Source organism: Westerdykella ornata (assembly GCF_010094085.1).
Source record: "Westerdykella ornata strain CBS 379.55 unplaced genomic scaffold EI97scaffold_47, whole genome shotgun sequence".
Taxonomy (NCBI): Eukaryota; Fungi; Ascomycota; class Dothideomycetes; order Pleosporales; family Sporormiaceae; genus Westerdykella; species Westerdykella ornata.
In genome coordinates this window covers 1-17,879 of record NW_022986897.1, presented here as the reverse complement: position 1 = coordinate 17,879, position 17,879 = coordinate 1, and the positions used below count along the sequence as shown (strand labels likewise).

At 50.1% G+C, this 17,879-nt stretch overlaps 6 protein-coding genes across 6 annotated transcripts; 3 read left to right on the top strand and 3 right to left on the bottom strand.

The window, feature by feature from the left end:
• Nucleotides 1-417: 417 nt before the first annotated feature.
• EI97DRAFT_239558 (acetyl-CoA synthetase-like protein) lies at nucleotides 418-3,027 on the bottom strand. The gene is made up of 3 exons (XM_033794041.1): nucleotides 2,662-3,027; nucleotides 2,291-2,515; nucleotides 418-2,240 (listed from the first exon to the last, which is right to left on the bottom strand). The coding sequence occupies exons 1-3, from the start codon at nucleotides 2,867-2,869 to the stop codon at nucleotides 652-654; spliced, it is 2,022 nt and encodes a 673-aa protein (XP_033649438.1). The 5' UTR covers nucleotides 2,870-3,027; the 3' UTR covers nucleotides 418-651.
• EI97DRAFT_437384 (uncharacterized protein) lies at nucleotides 2,992-3,223 on the top strand. The gene has a single exon (XM_033799331.1). It carries the CDS (start codon nucleotides 2,999-3,001, stop codon nucleotides 3,206-3,208), a length of 210 nt encoding a protein of 69 aa, XP_033649437.1. The 5' UTR covers nucleotides 2,992-2,998; the 3' UTR covers nucleotides 3,209-3,223.
• Nucleotides 3,224-4,127: 904 nt separating this feature from the next.
• On the bottom strand, nucleotides 4,128-5,833 carry EI97DRAFT_386937 (O-acetylhomoserine ami; the record flags this gene model as incomplete). Its single annotated transcript, XM_033796090.1, has 7 exons — nucleotides 4,128-4,289; nucleotides 4,345-4,438; nucleotides 4,489-5,271; nucleotides 5,322-5,467; nucleotides 5,539-5,622; nucleotides 5,677-5,732; nucleotides 5,785-5,833. 7 exons carry the CDS (start codon nucleotides 5,831-5,833, stop codon nucleotides 4,128-4,130), a joined length of 1,374 nt encoding a protein of 457 aa, XP_033649436.1.
• Nucleotides 5,834-6,664: 831 nt separating this feature from the next.
• EI97DRAFT_239538 (uncharacterized protein) lies at nucleotides 6,665-8,036 on the top strand. The gene is made up of 3 exons (XM_033794040.1): nucleotides 6,665-6,707; nucleotides 6,783-7,306; nucleotides 7,372-8,036. The coding sequence occupies exons 2-3, from the start codon at nucleotides 6,907-6,909 to the stop codon at nucleotides 7,932-7,934; spliced, it is 963 nt and encodes a 320-aa protein (XP_033649435.1). The 5' UTR covers nucleotides 6,665-6,707; nucleotides 6,783-6,906; the 3' UTR covers nucleotides 7,935-8,036.
• Nucleotides 8,037-9,315: 1,279 nt separating this feature from the next.
• On the top strand, nucleotides 9,316-10,035 carry EI97DRAFT_239472 (uncharacterized protein). Its single transcript, XM_033794039.1, has 2 exons — nucleotides 9,316-9,871; nucleotides 9,934-10,035. Exon 1 carries the CDS (start codon nucleotides 9,416-9,418, stop codon nucleotides 9,815-9,817), a length of 402 nt encoding a protein of 133 aa, XP_033649434.1. The 5' UTR covers nucleotides 9,316-9,415; the 3' UTR covers nucleotides 9,818-9,871; nucleotides 9,934-10,035.
• Nucleotides 10,036-12,104: 2,069 nt separating this feature from the next.
• On the bottom strand, nucleotides 12,105-13,083 carry EI97DRAFT_485706 (uncharacterized protein). The gene has a single exon (XM_033802147.1). The coding sequence runs from the start codon at nucleotides 13,061-13,063 to the stop codon at nucleotides 12,374-12,376; it is 690 nt and encodes a 229-aa protein (XP_033649433.1). The 5' UTR covers nucleotides 13,064-13,083; the 3' UTR covers nucleotides 12,105-12,373.
• Nucleotides 13,084-17,879: the final 4,796 nt, after the last annotated feature.

Genomic DNA, 17,879 nt, shown 5'->3' with positions numbered 1-17,879 from the left:
TGAAGTGGTACCTACTTAACACCGCAACGACAACAGGGGGCGGTAAGCTTGAGAGACGGACACACGGGATTCGATTGGCCGAAGCACCATGCATTCCAGAAATGCTCGGTCTTCCAAATTTGCCAGAGATCCTAAGCTTATTATTAACCTCAAGGGCGTTCCTCCGAATGAGCCTATTCCCATATCCACAGTGCGCCTAATCAGATTCTTAGCTTAGATATGTCTTTTTTCGTAACAATGAAGCCCCGAGGAAGACACTACCATGCATCTCCCCTTAATTTACCCCCTTTCATCACCGAAAAATCCGCTGGCTCGCAACCTCATTTACTGCCTATATACACATGCATATCCAAAAGACAAGACCCGACCCTGCTCAACTGATGCAAGAAGCCAGAGGCACGCCACACCACCCCTCACTACATCGCACCAGACACAGACATAACTGCGTATACCCACCCCATCTACAGCTTCGCCTTCTGCTCCTCCTGCGCCAACCCCTCAGCATAGCACTCATCGATATCGGCACGGAACCGCTTCGCCGCCTGCGGCCGCTTAAGCTTGAGCCTAGAACAATCAATCGTCAGCCATCACAAATCCCCTTCAAACAAAAACCTTCCCCTCCAAGCGATTTCCAGGGGAATACGGTAGGACTTACGTCGGCGTCAAAAGCTCATTATCCACCGTGAACGGATCGACATAGAGCCTCACGACCCTCACCCTCTCATAACTATTAAACTTCTCCCTCTTCCCAATCCGATCCAACTCTTTAACCACAGCCCTCTCCACCCTTTTATCCTTGAGCACCTTCGCAAACGCCACCGTATCCTTCTCATCCACCTTCTTCCCAAGAACCTTGGACGCAAACGCCGCAAACGCGTCGGGCATGACGCCAAACAGCCCCACGAGGAACGCCTGGTGCGAGTCGCCGTGCACGTACGCCGTCGCCAACCACCCGCAGTTGGCCAGGTACACGTTCTCGATGCGCTCGGGGGAAATGTACTCGCCCTGCGCCAGCTTGAGCACGTTCTTGCGCCGGTCGATGATGGAGAAGCGGCCCTGCTCGTCGACGCTGCAGATGTCGCCCGTGTGGAACCAGCCATCGGCGTCAATGGCCTTGGCCGTCTCCTCGGCGTTGCGGAAGTACTCGCGGAACTGCGTCGTGCTGCGCACCAGCAGCTCGCCGCGTGGGTAGGGTTTGTCCGTCGTCAGGTAGTCCATGTCCGGCACGTCGACGAGGCAGACTTCGCTCGTGGGCACCACGGCCCCGCAGTTGCCCGAGGAGAAGTCGCCGGCTAGCTGGACCAGGGACACCGCATACGTCTCGGTCAGTCCGTAGCCCTGGATGAAGTTGTTGGCGAAGCAGATGCGGAGGAATTGGTGCAGGCTTGGGTCGATGGGCGCGGATCCCGTGACCATGACTCTGGCTCGGTCGAGGCCGATGGCAGCGGCTACCTTCTTGGCCCAGATGCGGTCATACAGGGCGTGCGTGTTCGTCGGGTTCTGCTTGTCGCCTAGGGCGGCGAGCTTCTTGTTGACCACGTGCCGGGACAGGGCGCCCTTGAAGCCGGGCTGCTTGACCGTGTTCTCGCGGATGACGTTCCCGAAGCGGTTGTACAGACGGGGGACGCCGGTGAAAATGGTCGGACGGAGAGCCTTAAGGTCGTCGACGAGCTCGACGATGTTGCCGTGGAAGTAGCCGATTGCGGCGCCGGAGGCGAGAGCGCTGTGCTCGCCCAGGCGCTGGTAGATGTGTGCGAGGGGGAGGAAGGAGCAGATGATTTGCTTGGGGTCGCCGCCTATGACGATGAGCGAGGAGCAGGTCGCGGCGACGGTGTTACGGTGCGTCAGGACGACGCCCTTGGGGTTGCCGGTGGTTCCGGACGTGTAGTTGATGGTGGTGACGTCGTCCGGCTTAGGGGGGTTGTAGGGGATGGGTTGCGCCTCGCCCAGGGCCTCGACGTCGCGGATGTAGTGGATTGAGACGCCCATCTCGGAGGCAAGGGAGTTGAGGAGCTCGCCCTTGGACTCGCCTGGAAGCTCGCCAGCAGAAAGGGGGTCGAGGACGACAATGAGCTTGAGGGTCGGGAGACGCGGCTTGAGCTTCAGGAGAGTGGTGACGTGAACGAGGGAGGTGACGACGCATGCTAGGGAAGCATGGTTGATGATGAACTCGGTGGTATCGGGGCCGAGGGTGTCGTAGATGGAGACAGTGAAGAGACGCTGGGACATGCAGGCCAAATCTGAAGACATTAGCTTCAGGATTCTGGAAGGGGTACTTGGCTATACACACCCGTGATCTGCCATTCGGGCCTGTTCTGGCACCAAAGTCCCACACCATACTGGCCTTCCTCCTTGTGCGCACCAACCTGGCGGTGCAGGTGCACCAGGCCAGCGCCAAAGTTCTTTCTCCTCGTCTGCACAGTCTGGTAATCCTGCCATGTGTAGGCGCCGAAGGTCTTGGTGACGGGATCGTAGGGTCTGTGGCCCAGGCAGTTGTTCTTGGGGTATCTCGCAGCTACATGGCGGAAAACATTGTATTAGCACTGTACTCCCTTAGTTTGGGGGAGTGGTCCTCTCCACGACTCCATAGGAAAAGCTCTGGTAACGGTGACGCCAGCCGTTTGGGTCACAACCACGAAGCCAAACACAACAGGTACATACCAGTAGCCTCGAATGCCTCGTGTCCCGTCGTGATCTTGGGATCCAGCGTCTCCAACAGGGGACGGTCCCTGAAGCGCCAGTGTCTGTAGATGGCACTGCGGCCCTCAACCTGGGAGCCTGGGATGGGCACGCTATAGGGCTTCCCCTTGGGTGGCGGCACCGCGAGCTCGTTGGCGCGCTGCAGTTGGATATCTGCAGTTCCGGACATTGTGATGGTGACGGTGTACGAGATAGGGTCGTGCGAGGTGCGCGGGGATGCGACTTGGGAGTGTGGACGGGGAATGGAAAGCCCTTGGGGAGGCGGTAGACGTCGAAGCCGGCGGTTGGTGAACTGCTAATGGCTATCACGGCTCGTCAGCTCTTGCTCTCTTTTCTCTTAATCTGTATGTGTTTGCGCTGCGCCAACTGGCAACTGAAAGACTGTCGTCAGCGAGGCCGAGCAGCGCATTCACGCGGCGGAGACTCTGCTGCACCTCATCACATAGCAAAGCCGCACTCACCTCTGCCCTGGCAAAACCTCACAACTTACACACGCAGAAGACGTTGAAATCCACAATCAAAAAGAGTACGGAGTAGGGGGTAGGTAGGGCGATTTTGGCGCAGAAACAAAGAAGGGCAGTAGTTGAGCTCAGTACCGGGGCAAACGGCCTTCTTCGCGCAGCCGCATGCTCGACAAGCCTCGGTATGTCCGTCCAGACCGGGGTTCTTGCTGATGGTCTTCCAAGTGAGGACCTGAGCTCCGAAAACAGATGGAGAATGGCTCCGTTGGGCGTGCCTGGCCGATTGGATCGAAGTCCGATCAATGTGGGGAGCAGAAGTGCTCATTTCAGCGAAGCTCTGGAGGATGCCTTTTCACATGATAAACCCATCCTCCCATAATAGTACACAGTAGATTCTCTTGCCTCTACTTTCCTCAACGCCACAACTCCTCTTTGCCCTGCCTCCCCAACTCAATCATGCTCGCCATCACAAGCCGGAGCCACACGTTGTCGCAGCCTCACATGGAGCCTCTAGTTTTCTTGTCGTACCTTTGAAGCAGCGGCTGCGCCGCTTTTGGACTAGTGCGCAAGAGATGCCTCGGTGCCGTGGTTCCTGGCTGTCTGGCCGTTGTTGGAGAACTGGATGGGTCGATGGGGCTAGGCAGAGGGAACCAATTGGGGTTGAGATGGACTGTTACTAATAGTGGCCATGGTGCTGTACTCGAGAGGGAAGGATGCGTGTTTCCGGGCTCACATCCCATCTCCAACCGCAACAGCACAAACACCACATATAATCATAAGTATTTCGCAGCACGTGTCAGATTGTCATTGCAATAGAGGTATCTTATTATTAGTCCCGTTCCATCCATCCCCAGCCCAGCTCAAAGCCCCGCTCGCACCTAGAGACCTACTAGTAGAGTCGGGTCGGCGCTGGCAATCCTCCCAAAGGCAAAACGAAGCACCCATCATTCAGCACCATCCACTCCTTTATACAGACCCAGCCAGCGAACCCGCAGTCTCGCCCGTCTTCTCGGCATTCGAAGGGTCGCCCTTCTCCTGCGGCTTGGTGGCAGACGCCTTGAACGACTGCTCAAAGTCGGCAATGATGTCGTCAATGTGCTCGGTACCGACGGAGATGCGGATGAGGTCCTGAGGGAAGAGATATTAATGCATGTTTAGTGATACAATGGAAACGGATGCATACCTCAGTTACACCAGAGCTGATCTTCTCCTCGTCGCTCAGTTGCTCGTGGGTAGTGGTCCAGGGGTGGATGGCCAGAGTCTTGGAGTCGCCAACACTATTGTATCGATCAGCACTGGCGTCCAGAATTCGATTCCTAGAACTCACTTGGCAAGATTGGAGATGAGCTTGAAGTTGTCCACGACCTGGCTGCCAGCAGCACCGCCGCCCTTGACTCCAAAGGAGAGGACACCTCCAAAGCCCCTCCTGAGGTACTTCACAGCAGTCTCGTGCGAAGGATGGCTCGCGAGGCCAGGATACGAGACCCAGCTGACGTTCTCGTTGCTCTCCAGCCACTTGGCCAACTTGAGGGCATTCTCTCCGTGCCTCTCGGCGCGCAAGCTCAGCGTCTCGATACCGAGGAGAAGCTGCTGAGCAGCGAAGGGGTTGAGCGCGGCGCCCAGGTCGCGCTGGATCTCGACGCGAGCGCGGATGGCAAACGTGATGGGGCCGAACGTCTCCCAGAACTTGAGGCCGTGGTAGCCCTCGGCGGGCTCGACGAACTGAGGGAAGCGCTTCCCGTGCTTGCCCCAGTCGAACTTGCCGCTGTCGACGATGACACCGCCGATAGTCGTACCGTGACCTCCAATCCACTTGGTAGCCGAATGGACTACGATGTCAGCGCCGTGCTCGATGGGCCGGACAAAGTAGCCTCCTGCGCCGAACGTGTTGTCCACGACGAGGGGGACGCCGGCCTCGTGGGCGACGGCGGCGATCTTCTCGAAGTCGGGAACGTTGTACTTTGGGTTGCCGATGCTCTCGATGTAGACGGCCTTTGTGTTCTCGTCGATGGCGGCCTTGAAGTCTTCGGGCCTGTCGCCGTTGACGAACTTGGTCTTGATGCCGAGGCGGGGGAGGAAGACCTTGAGCTGGTTGTAGGTGCCTCCGTAGCTGAGCGTGTTAGTAGAAGGTCGATGCTCGTCCTAGGGGGTCTGACGTACAGATTTGATGTGGAGACAATGTTGTCACCTGCATGTGCCAGGGTTGCAATGGCAATGAACTGAGCGGCCTGGCCGGAAGAGGTAGCTAGAGCGGCAACACCGCCCTCGAGAGCAGCAATTCGCTTCTCGAAGACATCGACAGTGGGCTGTGGGGTGTCAGCAACTCCTGCCACATTTCCTCGAGAGATTGCGTCTCTATCTGTAGAGGAGTACTCACGTTCATGATACGGCTGTAGATGTTGCCAAACTCCTTGAGGCCGAACAGCCTCGCGCCGTGTGCCGAGTCATTGAAGACGTAAGACTACCTCTGTCAGTTCCTGAACACTCCACCTCAGATATCCAGATGGCTACGTACGGTCGTCGCATAAATGGGAACAGCTCGTGAATTGGTAGCAGGGTCAGGAGTGTGACCTGGAAGCTGTATCAGCAACAGTGGACGAATTACCCAGAGAAATGGCCGTACCAGCGTGCAGTTGCAGCGTCTCGAACTTCTTAGCGATTTCCTCAGCCATGGTGAAGTGTGTATGTGTGCTGGAGATGGGTCTTGTTCAACCGGGAACGGACAAAGGAGCTAGATAAACACTCTTTGGCTGTACAATTGTGAAATTAGCTGTTTGCGTCACGTCATACACCCAATTGGATGGAGGCTAGAAGTAGTACCGTATAGGTAGCCCTTGGAGCAGCCGAAGTATTAAGTCGGCGGGGTTGGATTTGTGTCGTTCCTTCCGGAGAGCTATGAGGCAATGAAGATGTAACCAGTTCAACCCCCTCCGCCGTGGGTCCTCTACTCTATATATCTACCACCTGAAACCCTCTCCCCGCGCCCTCGTCTGAGCAGAAAGTGGCCAGCTCCCGAAATCGGCTCCATAGTGGGCGTCGCAAGAAGAGTGAGGTCGGCGTCGTGTAGAGCACGCAATTCCTTAGCGCGGGGTAGCTCTCCATGTCTCCATGTCTCCCACCATGGTCTCGACATAACAGCTCGCGCTGCTGCTGGGAGCTAGACCCGGAACGGCTGAATTGTGCGCTGAGATTGGCTTGCCCAGCTGTGAAAACAACGACGAGAGGATGCTCACTGCCCCTTCAGCTCGTCGGGCGGCTGGAAAAAAGGTGCAATCATCACATAATGAAGCGTGGGGTGGGACGACGAGTGCGGGGCTCAGGATTGCCTCGAGACTTTCCAATTCTGGCCGAGAAGCATAGACAATAAACTGGTATTAGTAAGACGATATTCTGAGACGGTATGCTGTCGATGGCAGCAGCCGTAGCGTGCTCACAGTCTCAACTTTCTTACACGGTTGAAGTGTGAGGAAAACCCCAGCTCCTTGAACACTCGTTGCAGATGACGAATGACGAAACATGAGCTTCTGTGGCTCAAATGTGGCTGAAGTATGGCTTGACAGATTCGCCAAGACCCCAGCGTTTCCCCGGCTCCAGCCCTGTGGCACAAAGTTTACCAAACAGAGACACGTCAACCGGCTCAACCAGTCCAAACAATAAAACTGGGGCGCATTCCACCTTCAACCCCACATTCGCTCCATCTCCACGCCTCCTTGCGTTAGGCTAACCTCGCCTTCTCTCGCTAGCCATGGCGGAGCCCCTGGAGATTCCGCGTCGCAGCCGCTTTCAGGAAGGCACCATGAACAGCACCACCAGCATCCACCCGCCCCCCGCTGAGTTCCGCGACTTCGAGGGAGAGGATGTAGATATGCGGAGTTCCCAGAACGAGCCGCCTACTGCTACTACTACGTCGGTCACAGCGCCAGCCCAACACCAGAGCATCTATTCACGCTTCTCCCGCGCCGCCGCCTTCCTGTTCCGCGGCTCCACCTTTGCCGGCCTAGGGAAGCGAAAGCGAGAAGAACGCGACGTCGACGGGGACGAGAGAAAGCAGAAAGCAGAGCATGCCCTCGCCGAAGCAAGGAAGTTGGGTCTGCTTCCCGCTCCAAAGGTGTTTGTCAGACCGCGTGCGCAAGCCCGAGGTGTTGGTACGTCCCATGTTTCGCTTGATGCAAGGAAAGATGGGAACATGATGCTAATGCAAGGAACCCAGCTATCGACCCGACAACCGGCACTGCACGTCTAACCCGTACCGTATCCTCAGCCTCTGTCACCGCGCCTGGAACACCTCGTCCTCGGTCCACTCCATCCAAAAAGGATCTTGAGCGACAAGAGCGGCTCCGTAGGAAAATCTCGAATATCGAGCAGGAACTCGCCAACACGCAGCGCAAGCTCAAAGAAGCGTTGGATCGGACGAGCTATAGCGCATCGCAACCGTCCTCTCCGGCCGTCGGTGTCAAGAAGCGCAAGATTAGCGACGACGCTGAGAACCACGATGATGTGGATTCGACGTACAGCTCTTTCTCAAGCGACGAGGCTGTGCAGCGGAGCGATAGCAAGAGGCTGAAGAAGTCGCGCAGTAGCAGGTCGACGTTGAGGAAGAGACACATGCAGCATACTCCGACTGAGGATATCGTTACTGTTGTCCCGGATGGAGTCAGCGTGCCGCAGGTCCCTGCTATTCCGGAGGGTGTCGATGGGAAACGCGCCGAGGTCGTTGCTGCGAGTAGGAAGAGCGATGACGGGTACGGCGGCCTGGCTCATGAAATTTTCTGAGTGATGAGGGTTGTGCTACTCACCGAAGCAACTTTAACCAGTCCGGTTCGCTTTGAGAAAGCGTCTTACAAACCACTTCAGAGTGTATTCATAGGTTTTGCTTGGTTTTGTTTGGTTACGCATTATGGGCAGCAAGAGTTGGACACTGGTGCGCATTTTCTTCACGTTCCCAACCCTCTTCTTATTTTTCTTTTCATGCCTGCATGCGTTCCGAGCAACAGTGCAAACGAGTTCACGGCTACCGTTCCCTGCGTCACGACGTCTACGATGCTCATGACTTGTCTTATCTGAATTTTGTCTATCGTTTCTTGTGCATTCGTCCTTCTCTGTTAATAAACGATATGGGTGTGGGCGACAGAGATAATAAGTTCTTCAAGCGGGGAAAGACGTTGCCTGGAAAGCTCAGTGGATAATGTATGCGTACATGGTCAACCTCGGAGCCTTCTACTCCGTACCTGAACCCTATAAGGAATCCCTAGCTGTACAAAATAGGCATCGACGAGAATGTAAGGAAACCCCCTAGCTGTACAAGATAAAGATCGACGAGAGCAGGAATCGGCCGTTACCCGTTACACTTCCAAGGTTCCAAGGTTCCACCATGAATATCGATGAGCCTCCTCCTCTTCCTCGTAAATCAACGATATATCCAACCATGCCTCCAACGCCTTATGACATATGCCTCCCATAGTACAGACCCCGATACATAATAAATGACGAGATATGTACTAATCAAGATACCCCACATTTTCTTCACGTCCTCCCATCCATCCCGCCGGGTCACTCATCGGTTCGTGCGAATTGCGGTGCATTCATGCATGCATGCATGTGCGAAAGAATCCTAGCGAGTGCCCAGGTAGGTATGCACTATGCAATAGCACGCCGTGATAACGATCGCATGACCATTGTGCATATAGAGTAGAAGCATGATATCCATATTCGTATCCATATCCCTCATTCCCTCCTCCTTTCCTGTTAGACTGTTGATAAAGGAAAAAAGGCAATTAGGCAACCATGGTGTTTGCTCGATCCGCGGAATATCCTGCGATGCTGGTTCTCAAGAAGGAGGATAGACGGTAGGTGTCTCAGTGGTCGGTATGGATCTCGCCGGCGCCCTCACAGACGTGGCATTTGACCTGCCCGGCCTTGCAGGCGTGGCAGCTCGCGCCGGCGCAGTTGTCGCACTTGATGGAGCCGTTGCCGTGGCAGGTGGGACACTGCATTTGGGACTGCAGATTGCAAGGGAGGAGAACGACGATGATGGCGGTAGGAGGAGCGAGTAGTCTCGTAGTATAGTAGTCCAAGAGTGGGGAGAAGTGGCCTGGCGGCGGGAATGTGGCGCAGGTCGGAGAGTTGCTACAAAGGAGTAGCGGGAGAGAGAGTCGGGAGATTCTTTTCTAGAAGACTTCTGGAAGGCCGTTGTCGGTGAGCTATTGTTGCTTGGAAGTCCGTCCTTGATAGCCTAGCCGTCAGGCCAACGATGGATGAAAGAAAGTAAGGCGGGAGGAGAAGGTAGTCATCCGTCATCCTACCTATCTGAAATATATATGTTTCTTCCTCCTTCCCCCCTCTCACGTCCCTCTCAGGCAAGACCAGGCAAAGCGAGAAAGCAACTGCCAACGACTGGCAAGCCTTGTCTCGCGCGCCCTAGTAGGCCTCCATCCCCTCCCTATTTTCTCCGCATAAGCAGATACAGTAGATCCGACACCACGCAATCATCCATCATCCACTCGGCTCCCAATCTAATCCCTCCTTCCCAGCCCCAGCCAGCCAGCCCTCCTTATCACTCCCTGGCAACCCTTCCCATCCCGAAAGTGGACACGATGCATAGCCCACATGCGAAGATGACATGCGGAGCCGAGAGGCCGACGCACAGGGTAGGCTAGCGTTGCACGTTGCACGTTGCAGTCGGGATTATTAGGATGGTGCCCTGGAAGGAGGTAGGCTTCGGTTTTTGCTTGATTGGACGCCTTGGACGATGATAGTAATCTACACGGTATAGGTATGCTGGGCATCCAGGAGGATGACAGGCTGGCTCGGTGGTCACGGAGGTCCTACGCCTGATTCAGGGCTCTCTCGGAGGGAGCCGAGCTTGGTACATCTTGGAACTGTGTAATGAATGGTGATTTGCTTCGGAAGTTTTGGCGTTAGGCACGGTGGAGCGTCGTGTGTGTGGACGTTAGTGTGTGGAGACCATACATCAATATCAGATAGTGGCTTAGCAACGGACCGATGACGCAACCGGTGTGGCGGTGTTGTTTCAAAAGATCTGTACCCCAGAAAAGAAATAACGAAATGAGGATATAATTATAACCACCACGATCATCGTGACACGAGAATCAGAAACAGCCGAAGCGGGCAGCCGGGGAAACAACACACCGCGACGCTCCCAATAGGGTTTCACGCTTCCGAGGGTCCGTTTGAGGAGCGAGCGTACCTCCCCTCTGTCTGCTCCTGGATTGGCTGCTAGGAAAATTAATCGTCTTTGCACGGGCATCCGTCTACCCACGGCAATTCGGCAGGATGGGCACGTGGGTGATGCACGAGCGTTTCGTTTCGTTTCGTTTTGTCTTAGATACTCGGTTGGGCATGACGCGCAGTTGTGGGTTTAATGGGTACGGGGTTGGGATCTGAGGGATCTAGGGTTACCTGGATGCTCGTCCGGCTGAATCGGCAAGGTGAGTGTTGGAGGGAGGGTTCGGCATTGGGCTCCGATGGCGAGGGTCTGTTGGTTTTTTTCTTGAGTTTGGGGGGCATGGACAGACATCTATTCGTCCCTCATTGTGGAGATTGGCCAAGAATTGCTATCTCGTCGTGAAACCACTTGAATATCAAACATAGAACTGACGCATGAGATGAGAGACGCTATAATAATGATGGGAAAGCAACAAGTCCAAGAAGCTTAGGCATTTAGTCATATGCAATTTCCGAGATATCTGTTATGCATTGTTATGATAGCCGTTGGTTCGAGCTTGTATGAAACGTTGGGAGCTGCTTGGGTATATAGAAGCGTTGTGAAGGATGCACAGACTATCCAACTCGTTCAACGGGAATTCAAAATGTTGGCTTTTGATGTGGTACGTTTCCTTGACGTTAGCCTCGTATGACTAGACACGCATCGGCAGTTATGTGTATGTGTTGCCGAACAGGTACCCGTTGTGAAGGTTCCTCGGATAATGGTATGTCCTCTAGGAATCTTGGTTCTCGGGAATGAACGATAGGGTTCCTTGCACGGGGGTGACACCGGGGGTAATGGGGGTGACACCGGGGGTAACGCGTATTTTGAAAACCAAGTGTACTAAGGAGTACTGATTGAAATTGAACACGATGAGCCATATGGGCTCATCGTCTACTGTTATATATATGAGGTGCTCTCTTTGCTCCGCTAACACGAGTAGAGCATTGAGAGCAGGTTGTATGCCCTTGCTCCGTTGCTCTCCTTGCTCCGGAGGGATCAAACGATCATTGGGCCGGCTGCGCTGTGCTCTGAGACCTTCCTCGCTTAACTGAGAGCAACCCTGGTCGGGTGGAGTCTAGCTCCTCTTGGATCGTTACACCCGTAAGACGCTAAGTAGCTTAGCGAATATGGCGTTGAAAGTATAGTAACATGAAATTGAATTTTCAACACGTGTGCTTTTGAACACGTTTTATACTAAGTGTAAACTCAACAAGTGTTAATAAAACAACTTGTTTTGTAGCTCGAACAACACTGTAAATAATGTTTTGCGCGAATAGATGCTAGATAAACAACGGTGTTGTTAGTATATGCTATTTAGGGTTCTTGCTAAAACATGTTGCAAGCATGTTAAGACTTAACACATCTATTGTATATATTAATCCGACACTCCTTGGCATTTCATATTGCGTTTGACTTGCCTACGTTTTCTGTACACCTACCTGTGCTGCAACAATAACATAATTAGACAGAGTTAAACTTATAAGATATATTTAATTTTAAACTATGCTCCGTGATCAAATATATGGAGGCGCCAAATACTGGCCCAACTCCGAGCACCGGCAGTCATTGCAGGGCCTACGCCAAGGAACAGTCTTCTGAGCCATCTCAGGCAACATCGCCACTCTCACCCCATCACCTATGCAAAATTCAACCCCACACAACATACAGTTAAAGTAATTAATTCAAATTAAAGTTCTACACTAAAAGAACCATCTCCCCAAGTTTCAGAATTTTCCGATCGCTTTTGGTGGTGCTGTAGCTCACTGTTATGGGGACTCCGCACAGCCAGTGATGCAGCCGAGTTGGAACACCAAACTCAAACACCAACATCCCCATCCTCTGCCTCAGCTACCATCTCAGCGCCCTTGCCAACTGACTTGCGCTTGCATGGCTGCTTATCTTTCGAACCAATAGGCCTCCCACACTTCTTCTTGCTCTCAGAGTTGTCCATAGTGTTGCTCCTCCTTGCAAACTCCTTCCTGAACTATGAGAGATCCATAAATTCATCGGGCTCGTAACCTAGCACAATCGCAGTCATCTGAGTTGATGGTAAGCCATCTCTAGATGCTTCTGGGGCAGAGCCTTCAATCTCAATTGGTTGGCTAGTGGTGTTGCCACAGTCAGGTTTGGTAGTAGAATTTGCGGTAACAGAAACCTGAGATTGATCTCCATCACTCCCATGGCTATGGCCTGGAGTGTGAGAGATACAGGAGCGCTGGGTAGCAGTGACCTGGCTTGCGGCAACTACCTCAAAGCTGGAAGGCACTCTCTGACTGTCAGTAAGGGTGGAGAGCCGGGGGTTGGAGGCACTCATCTTCTGCTTCTTTGGGTGGCCTTTGCCCTTGACTGTTGCAGGATCCCGAGGCACTACAGCAGGAAGTATTTGCTCGCTGCTTCTCTGTGGATAATAGTGCCAATGGGGATCTATCTCCTCAAGAGTTATTGTAATCTCTGCACTAGCTGATCGGTAGGCCCGTCGATAGAGAGTATGGCAACAGAGCAAACCATACTTCTTGGTGAATGAGCCAGTACACCCAGGCTGGTATTTATCTCCTTTGGCAAGTGAGATCTGCTCTTTCAAGAGGTCTAATGCAACAGACGTTACTTTGTTGTGAAGGTCTTGAAATTCAGGCAAATTCAATCTCTTTTGGACCTGACAATAGGCTATGCCCATTGCTGCCTTATACTCATTGTATTGAGTAACTAGCATATGATGAATGGACTTCAAAATATCGTATGGATGGCCCAGCGACGACGTAAGATTGGCCTTGAGGCATTTGTGAGTGCCCTCACCCCGGGAAGTTACACTGTTTTGGTTAGCCGATGAACAGCAAATGATGGAGGAGCAACTTACCTCTCTCCAAAGTCGGGGTAATCTTTTGTGTAGTAATTGGCCCAGTGCTTCCGATGGGGTATTTGGTGCTCTTCAAGATAGGAGAGGAGCTTTGGATAGACTTTGTAGTCCTCCTTAAGCTCTGCCCACATGTCCCAGAATTCAACAAGAGTCTTGCATCCTACTAGCCCATACCACCATGAAAGGAAGGTCTCTCTCTGCTGTTGAATCTCCTCTTTCTCCTCATCTGTATCTTTTCAGCGTACATCCCATGCACGCTTTGTAGCTTCAGCCTGAATGTACTGGTTTATATGCCACATACAATAGCATATGAGAACTCTAGCAAAATAGTGATTGAGTACGGAGATGAGAGCATCTTCTTGATCAACAAGGAAGCAGCGAGGAGTAACTCCTAACTCCTATACAAACTCAAGGAAGCTGTGAATTACTGCATCATAATCTTCAATTGTTTCTCCAGGCATGAAGGTATAGCCAATGTCAAAGGTAGTATTCAAGGTAGTTATTCCAGTTATATGAAGTAAGGACATGTTGAAACGATTGGTTTTGTAAGTACAGTCCATAATAATAACATCGGGGTTCTGTTTAAGTATCTTAACAGATACTGGATGTGAAAACAGTACTCAATAGAGCCGACTCTGCTCATCAAGCCCATGCCGGTAGAAGTATTTGATGCCTTCTTCATCGGTATATTCATCCAGAGTTTCAAGGAGTGCCTGAACTTTAGTGCGGCAGCCAAGCTCCTCACGAAGGAGCTTCCGCCACTGATTGTATATATCTTTCATGGTGGTGTTTTCTCCAAGATTGTGGAGCTGGCGGAAGGTCTCCTTCACAGGAATATTGCCTTTGAAACCCTCTTCAATAATCCTATCTCCATACTCAGATCTTTTATGGAAGTGAGGCAATGAGTAGCTGTTCATTGCAGGCTCATGATTGTGAGATGGGTTACGGATGTGGAGCTTCCAAATAAGGCCAAACTGGTGTAAACTTGCATGGTATTCACACTGGGTCATCTGTGTAGCCTTTCCTTTGCCTTCCTGGGTATATTTGCGAGAGTGGGCACAGTGGAGATATACAACCTTGATCAAGTCCTTGGTAGTCTTCCCCTTATACTTTTTGTAGCTGTCAATGGAGACTGCGTAACCCTGTGGTTGCAGCTGCCGATTGAGCTCCGCAACAGCCTTCTTGTAGTCCTCCTTCTCAATAAATTCACCATCTGGTTTGTCATTGGCATCCTTATTAACCAGAGAGTTACTCAGAGCTTCTGGATCCTCAGGGGTAGGCTCAAGTGGAGGGCTCATATTCGCCATCTAATCGGCTGCATTAGCAGATAGACTTGCCTGGTTGGAGATGGTGTGGTGGCAGCTACCTACGTGGTGCTAGGGCTGATAGATGGACTTACCTCGACCCACCACAGAACCACAACGCAACATCCAAATTGGAAGCGGATTGGAGCAATTGAAAGCGCTCAGTCAGGAGAGCAATTATGAGATTTCCTGTATGTACAGAGATGGTGTTGCAGTGGTTGGTTGTTGTTGTAGAGGCAGTTACATGGTCTGGTATTCCACTAGCTAGGCGCACTTTCGGCTAGCGCGAATTAAGTGAGGTCTAGTGCCTTGTGTAGGTGACAAATTTGGGCCATTCACTACGCTCAAATGGGTGATGTAGGCCTATGCTGCGAAATCGGAGAGGAGTACATTGCCGGCATAGAATAACGTTTTCCGAGCCATGGCAGCTGCCATTATAGGCTTAGTGGTGTGAAGTTCAGGTCACGACTGCGTACATCTGAGTGGGGGGTCGCCGTTAGGGAATGTGGGAGGTCTCCGAAAAGTTTTTTCCAAGTTTTAGCCTGCCTTATTGCATTGTTGTTATAGTATAAATAGTATAAAGTTACTTTTACACGATCTTAGGTTTGCATGTGCATTGTAGCAACACGCTAAGAATTCTGCTTATGCTTAGGCAGGATAGGATCTTAGGAAACACCTACCTGTACAGCAACAATAATGCAATAAAATAAAGCAATACTTTTAGAATAGGCATAGTTCTATAAAAAAATAAATATCTACTAAGTTTTATCTTATCTTATTGCATTGTTGTTGTAGTGTAGGTAGGTAGAGGAAAATGTATCTTGAAAAAGAGGGTATACCAAGAGCGATACGCAGATGCTAAGGAGTATCAGATTAATGCATATAATAGATGTTGAAGTTTAACCAATGTTTATACTCACACTTTGTTACAGCATTGTTGGAAATCTTTTTAAAGTAATGTGTGTTACTAACAAAATTAATTGCATATGCAACTATTATTAACATTATATTGTATAAAATTGCAACATGAAAACTTATAGAGTTAATATTGAATCTATGATCTGTTGCAGAGCAAGATATACTGTTAGCAACAGCATTATAGCAGGTGTGTATAGCAGAAGTGCTTGAGTAGAAAAATACATATATTTAAAAAAGGGCCAACTATCTAAGTATGTGATATTATACCCCTTTTGGTCTTTCTCTCTACTCTTGGCCCTTTGCTTCATCTCCATCTGCTGACGACTTTACAATGTTACAATTATTCGATTACCTAAGTCCTATGGAAAAGAAATGTCACTGACTAAGTGCCATGGAGATAAAGTCTTGCCATAGTTAGACTATTATACAATCTTTAATACTATAATACTTATTTTTTTTTTTGATCAAAATATATGTATTGAGTCTAAGACTATGATATGGCTATACTAACTAATATACATCCTCTCTCAAGGCCCTCATATATGTTAGGCTTAAGTGAGAGTAGTGAAACTGCTTGTTAAGGTAGAAAAAAGGAAGGAAAAAGGGTAGATAAAGGAGTGTAGGAGAGAAGAAGGTGATGAAAGGAAGTGAGTGTGATAGAATAAACAAAGGAAAACCTAAACATTTTCCTTCTAAGATCTTACCCTATTATACCTATTGTCTTTTTATAGTTTTGTCTATTTTCTATATATTTTTCTATTGTCCATCTTTTATTCCATATCCTCTAGAGGTTCCTGTTGTAGGAGCCACTTTTGGGTAGCGATTTGGGTCCTTTCAAGGTAGGTAAATAAGACTTTTCTATCCTCTGGTATGTAGAAGAGCTTATACAGAGTAAGGGAAGACTTTAGTGCTTCTAAAGCTTCCTTCCTTTCCTGCTTGTAGTTCTTGTAGTATAGAATAAGGTGTTCTGGTGTTTGCTTTTCTCTGCAGCCTCTAAAACAAGTAGCTGTATCACTTTTGCCTATAAGCTTAGAATAAGACTTAAAAAAGCCTTTTCTAAGCTTTAACTGGTAGAAAGCACTGTGTACCCTCTTAGGAAACTGTTCCTTTTGGTGTGGTGGGTGGAAAAGGGGTAGTGTAGTTGCAGATATAGGCATAGTGTTTACTATGTCTTTTACTGTTCTTCTGCCACCACTGTTGCCAATCTTCTAAGGTCCTGTCCTTAATTTTACCTTTAAGGGATAGGAAGGTGGTAATAGAAGCTGTATCAACCTTCTCTCTATCTTTAGTGCCCTTGTTTGCTCTTATTTTAGATGCCCATAGTTTAAAAACTGGATAGTCTTCAATCTCCCAATTAGGAACTAGATCCTTGTTCCTAGCCACTAGGCGTTCTAGTTGCGTTGTAGGCTCTAGAATCTGTATAGCCTTGTTAGGACACATAGAGTCTTCTAGTTCATCCAGCATAGGAGCTAGATAGGCTTCTTTCACTGTATATTGCTTATTGAATTTTAGAACCCTAACTACATAGGAATTGTATAGTTTCTCAAATCTTACAACAGAAGGAGGTAAAGCCACTTCTATCTCCATTGCTAGAGTAGGAGAGGACTTAAATGCTCCTAGGATTTGTGTAAGAGCCTTGTATTGTAGAGAATTATACTGTTGTGCAAGGAGATTGCATTTCCCCTTGTCCCACCAAACAGGAACTCTATAGTCTACAATAGAATTTACATAGACAATATATAACTGCCTGGTAGCTTGTACGGACAAGCCCCTTTGTGTGTTCCTAAGTCTCTTTATAGCAAATAGAGCTCTTGTCGCTGCAGTGATCTTTTTATAGACATGAGGTTTGAAGGATAACTTAGAATCTAAAAAGACTCCTAGCCATCTAACCTCTGTCTTAGGCTCTATAGTTGCTCCTCCTATAGTAATACTATCTGTTACTGCTATTCGCTTATTGTGGAAGTGGATAAGCTCTGTCTTTTCAATGTCGAAGGCAATGGCAGAGTGCTTAGCTGCTGTAACTAGCTCACTAGCTATCTTTTGTAGAATTCGGCAGTTTTTCTGTGCAGAGTTTGAGGCAATAGAGAAGGAAAAGTCATCAATGTAGCTTACTTTAAAAGCTACATTCCCTTCCTTTTTACAAAGTTCACTTATATAAATAAGGAACAGGATAGAGGATATAGGAGAGCCTTGTGGGATTCCTGTATTTATCTTTTCTTTGTCTTGTATTTGCCCATTAAACTGTAGCTATAGTTCTCTATCTTCTACAAAGGAAGCAATCCACTTTATTAGGCCAAGTGGTAAACCTAGCCTAATGCAAATAGATAGAAGTTGGTTTTTAGAGACATAGTCGAAGGCTCCCTTTATGTCTAATAGGAGAGTAGAGACTATCTTCTTTTTCTGCTGTTTGCTCT